We start from the raw sequence: 7,863 nt of genomic DNA, 5'->3' as shown, positions 1-7,863 counted from the left end.
GTTTTGGTGGAGTCCTGGCTGCTACATTTTTTCTGCAGAATTAATTTGGTTTTGCTATAATAAATTTATCACAGATGTTTGCAGTAAAATTTTGATATGATGGCCCTTATGTTTCAGAATGCCACCTTTCTTATTTGCGTTAGTTTTGATGAAGTCCTGGCTGCTATATTTTTTCTGAACAATTACTTTGTTACATTACCGAAGCCTATTGTAATATCAGAATTGTGCTGTACAAAGGGTATCATATTCAACTGGTTATTCAGGTTTACATAGGTATAAATTATTATTCAGAGAAAAGTTTTAACATACATAAATTAATAATAGTTCAGAAAAATCTTCGATGCTTTCCAAAAAAGTCTGTTCAATGTTGAAAGGTGAAAGAATTTTTGAAAAACATAAAAGTTCATTTAAAGTGTAAAGCTAAATCAAATGAATACCTCGTCAAAATACAAAAGAGTCTTGTAGATAAGTTGAAGGTTGTTAACAGTACAATTAAAGTCAGGGTCGCTTGGCTATAATGGTGCTTTTATGGGAATGTTGTGTCTTAACATGAACTTCAGCGCGGTGCTGAACTGTTAATCCAATAAGCAGTTGTAAATTATACAGAGACTGACGTGGTCGTAGATACAGGCACTGACGTAGTCGTGGACTGTCAGGGCTGTGCACACGTTGTTCATCTCTTTCACAGGACAGATGTGGTACATGTTTTTCCATGCAGTAAAATGCAGTCACTATAACTAGTCACATATGTGTTACACAGATGTACACAATAATCATGACCTATTTCTGTTACTACTTGTGCTTTTATATAATTTCTATTGTGGAAATAGTTAATTTTAGAGAATGCCTTTTCTCCTCACTACTCTGTATTTTAGCATATTTCAGTATAGGAAGATTATCAAATAATATTTGATTAAAATAAATCATTTGAATCAGTCATAACACCATTTGATTTTTAAAGTTGCCATATATATGTTTGGATGGAGTTGTTAAAAAGAAGATGGATTGGCCCAGAATGAGCAGAGAGATCTTGTAAAGGGGCACTTAATTGGGTCTATGCCCCAAGGTAAATTTGGTGGAAATTGTTTATAAATAAATCATGACTACATAGAAGAGAAGTTAAACAGATGTGCTGAAAAGACTGTATATGGAGGTTTTTGTCATTCGTATTAGAACATCACTGCATACCAAATCTCAGGTAATGAGGATATATTGCCTGTTGATATTTCCACTTTGAAAATTGTCACGATTTTCAATGAGGTGGAATTTGCTTTTGAGCAGTTGTAATTTTTTTATCTTGCAAGGAAGACAATTTTTTTTTTAATTAATTATATTTCAGGAAAGAATGATGACTTTTTACTTAATTTAATTTCAAACTCTGAAAATCATCAATAATATTGTCACTGTTGTTGTCACGCTCAGACCTTGCCGAGAGCAGACCAGCACAGCGGTCAGACCTTGCGGAGAGCAGACCAGCACAGCGGTCAGACCTTGCCGAGAGCAGACCAGCACGGCAGACAGGCTGTCACGCTCAGACCTTGCCGAGAGCAGACCAGCCCAGCAGACAGGCTGTCACGCTCAGACCTTGCCGAGAGCAAACCAGCACAGCAGACAGGCTGTCATGGTCATATCTTGCCAAGAGCAGACCAGCACAGCAGACAGGCTGTCTCGGTCAGACCTTGCCGAGAGCAGACCAGCACGGCAGACAGGCTGTCACGCTCAGACCTTGCCGAGAGCAAACCAGCACAGCAGACAGGCTGTCATGGTCAGATCTTGCCAAGAGCAGACCAGCACAGCAGACAGGCTGTCTCGGTCAGACCTTGCCGAGAGCAGACCAGCACAGCGGTCAGACCTTGCCGAGAGCAGTCCAGCACAGCAGACAGGCTGTCACGGTCAGACCGTGCAAAGAGCAGACCAGCACAGCAGACAGGCTGCCACGCTCAGACCTTGCCGAGAGCAGACCAGCGCAGCAGACAGGCTGTCACGCTCAGACCTTGCCGAGAGCAAACCAGCACAGCAGACAGGCTGTCACGGTCAGACCTTGCCGAGAGCAAACCAGCACAGCAGACAGGCTGTCATGGTCAGATCTTGCCAAGAGCAGACCAGCACAGCAGACAGGCTGTCACGGTCAGGCCTTGCCGAGAGCAGACCAGCACAGCCGTCAGACCTTGCCGAGAGCAAACCAGCACAGCAGACAGGCTGTCACGGTCAGACCTGGCGAAGAGCAGACCAGCACAGCAGACAGGCTGTCTCGGTCAGACCTTGCCGAGAGCAGACCAGCACAGCGGTCAGTCCTTGCCGAGAGCAAACCAGCACAGCGGTCAGACCTTGCGGAGAGCAGACCAGAACAGCAGAGAGGCTGTCACGGTCAGACCTTGCCGAGACCAGACAAGCACAGCAGACAGGCTGTCACGGTCAGACCTGGCGAAGAGCAGACCAGCACAGCAGACAGGCTGTCAAGCTCAGACCGTGCCGAGAGCAGCCCAGCACAGCAGACAGGCTGTCACGCTCAGACCTTGCAGAGAGCAGACCAGCACAGCGGTCAGACCTTGCCGAGCGCAAACCAGCACAGCGCTCAGACCTTGCCGAGAGCAGACCAGAACAGCAGACAGGCTGTCACGGGCAGACCTTGCCGAGACCAGACCAGCACAGCGGACAGGCTGTCACGGTCAGACCTTGCCGAGATCAGACCAGCACAGCAGACAGGCTGTCACGGTAAGACCTTGCAAAGAGCAGACCAGCACAGCAGACAGGCTGTCAAGCTCAGACCGTGCCGAGAGCAGACCAGCACAGCAGACAGGCTGTCAAGCTCAGACCTTGCCAAGAGCAGACCAGCACAGCAGACCAGCACAGCAGACAGGCTGTCACGGACAGACCTTGCCGAGAGCAGACCAGCACAGCATACAGGCTGTCACGGTCAGACCTTGCCGAGAGCAGACCAGCCCAGTAGACAGGCTGTCATGGTCAGACCTTGCCGAGAGCAGACCAGCACAGCATACAGGCTGTCACGGTCAGACCTTGCCGAGAGCAGACCAGCACAGCTGACCAGCACAGCAGACAGGCTGTCAAGCTCAGACCGTGCCGAGAGCAGACCAGCACAGCAGACAGGCTGGCACGGTCAGACCTGGCCAAAGCAGACCAGCACAGCAGACAGGCTGTCACGATCAGACCTTGCAGAGAGCAGACCAGCACAGCGGTCAGACCTTGCCGAGAGCAGACCAGCACAGCAGACCAGCACAGCAGACAGGCTGTCACGTTCAGGGCTTGCCGAGAGCAGACCAGCACAGCGGTCAGACCTTGCCGAGCGCAAACCAGCACAGCGGTCAGACCTTGCCGAGCGCAAACCAGCACAGCGCTCAGACCTTGCCGAGAGCAGACCAGAACAGCAGACAGGCTGTCACAGTCAGACCTTGCCGAGACCAGACCAGCACAGCAGACAGGCTGTCACGCTCACACCTTGCCGAGAGTAGACCAGCACAGCAGACAGGCTGTCACATTCAGGCCTTGCCGAGAGCAGACCAGCACAGCGGTCAGACCTTGCCGAGCGCAAACCAGCACAGCGCTCAGACCTTGCCGAGAGCAGACCAGAACAGCAGACAGGCTGTCACAGTCAGACCTTGCCGAGACCAGACCAGCACAGCAGACAGGCTGTCACGGTATGACTTTGCCGAGAGCAGACCAGCAAAGCAGACAGGCTGTCATGGTCAGACCATGCCGAGAGCAGACCAGCACAGCAGACCAGCACAGCAGACAGGCTGTCACGGTCAGACATTGCAAAGAGCAGACCAGCACAGCAGACAGGCTGTCACAGTCAGACCTTGCCGAGACCAGACCAGCACAGCAGACAGGCTGTCACGGTCACGGTCAGACCTTGCAAAGAGCAGACCAGCACAGCAGACAGGCTGTCTCGGTCAGACCTTGCCGAGAGCAGACCAGCACAGCGGTCAGTCCTTGCCGAGAGCAAACCAGCACAGCGGTCAGACCTTTCCTAGAGCAGACCAGAAAAGCAGACAGGCTGTCACGGTCAGACCTTGCCGATAGCAGACCAGCACAGCAGACAGGCTGTCACGTTCAGTCCTTGCCGAGAGCAGACCAGCACAGCGGTCAGACCTTGCCGAGAGCAGTCCAGCACAGCAGACAGGCTGTCACGGTCAGACCTGGCGAAGAGCAGACCAGCACAGCAGACAGGCTGTCAAGCTCAGACCTTGCCGAGAGCAGACCAGCACAGCAGACAGGCTGTCAAGCTCAGACCGTGCCGAGAGCAGACCAGCACAGCAGACAGGCTGTCATGGTCAGATCTTGCCAAGAGCAGACCAGCACAGCAGACAGGCTGGCACGGTCAGACCTGGCCAAAGCAGACCAGCACAGCAGACAGGCTGTCACGTTCAGGCCTTGCCGAGAGCAGACCAGCACAGCGGTCAGACCTTGCCGAGAGCAAACCAGCACAGCGGTCAGACCTTGCCGAGAGCAGACCAGAACAGCAGACAGGCTGTCACGGTCAGACCTTGCCGAGAGCAGAACAGCACAGCAGACAGGCTGTCACGGTCAGACCTTGCCGAGAGCAGAACAGCACAGCAGACAGGCTGTCACGCTCAGACCTTGCCAAGAGCAGACCAGCACAGCAGACCAGCACAGCAGACAGGCTGTCAAGCTCAGACCTTGCCAAGAGCAGACCAGCACTGCAGACAGGCTGTCATGGTCAGACCATGCCGAGAGTAGACCAGCACAGCAGACCAGCACAGCAGATAGGCTGTCATGCTCAGACCTTGCCAAGAGCAGACCAGCACTGCAGACAGGCTGTCATGGGCAGACCATGCCGAGAGTAGACCAGCACAGCAGACCAGCACAGCAGACAGGCTGTCCTGCTCAGACCTTGCCAAGAGCAGACCAGCACAGCAGATAGGCTGTCACGCTCAGACCTTGCCAAGAGCAGACCAGCACAGCAGTCAGGCTGTCACGCTCAGACCTTGTCGAGAGCAGACCAGCACAGCAGACAGGCAGTCATGGGCAGACCATGCCGAGAGCAGACCAGCACAGCAGACGGGCTGTCACGGTCAGACCTTGCCGAGATCAGACCAGCACAGCAGACAGGCTGTCAAGCTCAGACCTTGCCAAGAGCAGACCAGCACAGCAGTCAGGCTGTCACGCTCAGACCTTGTCGAGAACAGACCAGCACAGCAGACAGGCTGTCATGGGCAGACCATGCCGAGAGTAGACCAGCACAGCAGACCAGCACAGCAGACAGGCTGTCAAGGTCAGACCATGCCGAGAGCAGACCAGCACAGCAGACAAGCTGTCACGCTCAGACCTTGCCGAGATCAGACCAGCCCAGCAGACAGGCTGTCACGGTCAGACCTTGCTGAGAGCAGACCAGCACAGCAGACAGGCTTTCACGCTCAGACCTTGTCGAGAGCAGACCAGCACAGCAGACAGGTTGTCACGCTTAGACCTTGCCGAGAGCAGACCAGCACAGCAGACGGGTTGTCACGCTCAGACCTTGCCGAGAGCAGACCAGTACAGCAGACAGGCTGTCAGGCTCAGACCTTGCCAAGAGCAGACCAGCGCTGCAGCCAGCCTGTCATGGTCAGACCATGCCGAGAGTAGACCAGCACAGCAGACCAGCACAGCAGACAGGCTGTCACGGTAAGACCTTGCTGAGAGCAGACCAGCACAGCAGACAGGCTGTCATGGTCAGACCATGCCGAGAGCAGACCAGCACAGCAGACAGGTTGTCACGCTCAGACCTTGCCGAGAGCAGACCAGCACAGCAGACAGGCTTGTCATACACCTTACGGATGACAATGTCATAGAGATGGGCATAGTCAGTCCTAAATTAGGCACATTATAAATATACAAGGTTTTGGCTTGGAGGGTCGCCTATGTAATCAGAAGTGGGCGAGTGTACATGTATTTCCCTACATCACTTAAGCTGCACCTGGTGTTGCTGATGGATCTATACAGTTGGTTTTTGGATCTTTCTGTCATTATGCTAACGCAGAATTTAATCTAGAGAATTACACACAAGAGTTAATTAATCCCTGCATCATGTTTTCACTTGTGATATGTTTAAGGCCTATCATGGAGGCCAACATTTATTTTACTCTTGGCAGGAACTGAATAAAATAAAAACAACACTTAACTCATTCTTTGTGAAGAAATATGGGGTCTAATGACTTTTATCACTTGTATTATATTCACTAAAATATTGCTTTTCACAGATTTGTTTTGAGGATTTGAGGATATTCATTTTAACATGAACTCCTGGGAATGTAAAAATGAGGTCACGCCTCTACACAGTGTATCTAGGTTTGTTAATGTACTTATTGGCATTAAACGTGAAGGACATTAGGTGTTACACAGCCTAATGTCATTGGTATGGCTAGTGACACACCCTGCTGCTGATGAAATGACTGCATCTCATGTAGTCCCGCATTTTATATTGTCTTAGAACATGTGCTTGTGGTATTCTGCTGCTGTAGAAATATGTCAGTGTAACATGTTCTGGGCGAGAAAAAAGGGTTATGTATGGCAAATCAGTGTGTCCCCAGGGTGTCGGCAACTTCCCCTTGACAAAAGGCGGTGATAAAGGCGCATCGGTTACTGTAGATGCCTGTTGAGCCTGACCTCATATTCAAATAGAAAAAAGAAACTGAAGAAGTAGATAAAATATTGAAGATCTAAATGGATTCCTAGTCTTCCAAAATCTTTTAAAAGTTCACTGTAGATAAACAATTATTGTTTGGAACAAAGGCTGGAAAAGGGATATGAAAGGAATTGGTATAGAGAAGATCATTATAAAATTCTGGCTTGTTTTCCATTCCTAATTAAATCATACATTGTTTGTATGAAATAAAACTTGCTATAGTTAATGTGATACAATTAAACTGATTGGTCAGACTTACCATATCTATAGTGCATTATAGATATTTCAAACTTTGTTGGACCATTGGAGAGAATTGAAAAATGGGGACTTTGCCTCACAAATGTTTAACATTTAAGATCATTAAAATCCTGTTTATACATAACTTCACACAATGAAAGAGTTAACCTGTTTATTACTTGAGTGAAGACACAGATATGTATGTGCAAGCAAAGAACAAGTACTAAAACCTACTGCAAACATTTGGCGTATCAGGGGCTACTCACTCTATAACAAACCTACTAATAATAACAAATTCTTTTCAAAAGATTTTAAAGGAAGCTAGACTCTGCGAAGTCACAGAGAAACTTGATAAAGAACGCGAGCTAGACTCCAAAGAAAACAAGAGAAGCAGCTAGACTCTGAAAGACTCCAGAGAAGCGACTAGACTCCTAATATCCATTGAGAAGCTATAAAAGACTATGAATTGGAAACGCTAGACTCCGAAGAAGGCAAGAGAAGTCACTAGACTCTGGAGGAATCCAGAGAAGCGACTAGACTCATAGCCACCCAGAGAATGTATCTGTTAAATTTACCATGAGAAAACTGGCTACAGATAAAGTGAAGTAATAATCTTTTTAAGAGATTGGGGGTAAAATTCCCAAAGAATTTAAAGCCAAAATGGAACGATTATGTTAGTTGCGTAAGAGTGAGAGCCCCCAAAAACTTAAAGAAATTATTTATAACATTGTGGGTAAAATGATAACTATTTTAACTAGTCAAAGCTCATGCATTGTTGAGCTGTACAAATTGTAGCAGGATCTGTTCGGATATAACGAGTAAAACAGTCAGATGACCATCTACCCAAAGTCTGAATAACATGATCCTGGACACCGGCGGCATCTGCTGAGGAAGCTGCACCAATACGAAAAGGAATGTCCATTAAAATCATGGCTGTTGATACCTATACGAGTCAGAGTTTCTTTGAGGTATGATATGAAAGT

At 48.9% G+C, this 7,863-nt stretch overlaps 1 protein-coding gene across 1 annotated transcript; it reads left to right on the top strand.

Moving 5' to 3' along the window:
* The first annotated feature begins 1,056 nt into the window (after positions 1 to 1,056).
* LOC110457512 (serine/arginine repetitive matrix protein 2-like) lies at positions 1,057 to 3,470 on the top strand. Its single transcript, XM_021508825.1, has 2 exons — positions 1,057 to 1,066; positions 1,423 to 3,470. The coding sequence occupies exons 1-2, from the start codon at positions 1,057 to 1,059 to the stop codon at positions 3,468 to 3,470; spliced, it is 2,058 nt and encodes a 685-aa protein (XP_021364500.1).
* Positions 3,471 to 7,863: the final 4,393 nt, after the last annotated feature.

The sequence above is a fragment of the Mizuhopecten yessoensis genome, unplaced genomic scaffold, assembly GCF_002113885.1.
Source record: "Mizuhopecten yessoensis strain PY_sf001 unplaced genomic scaffold, ASM211388v2 scaffold9163, whole genome shotgun sequence".
NCBI classification, from domain to species: domain Eukaryota; kingdom Metazoa; phylum Mollusca; class Bivalvia; order Pectinida; family Pectinidae; genus Mizuhopecten; species Mizuhopecten yessoensis.
This window is presented reverse-complemented; position numbering and strand designations above follow the sequence as displayed.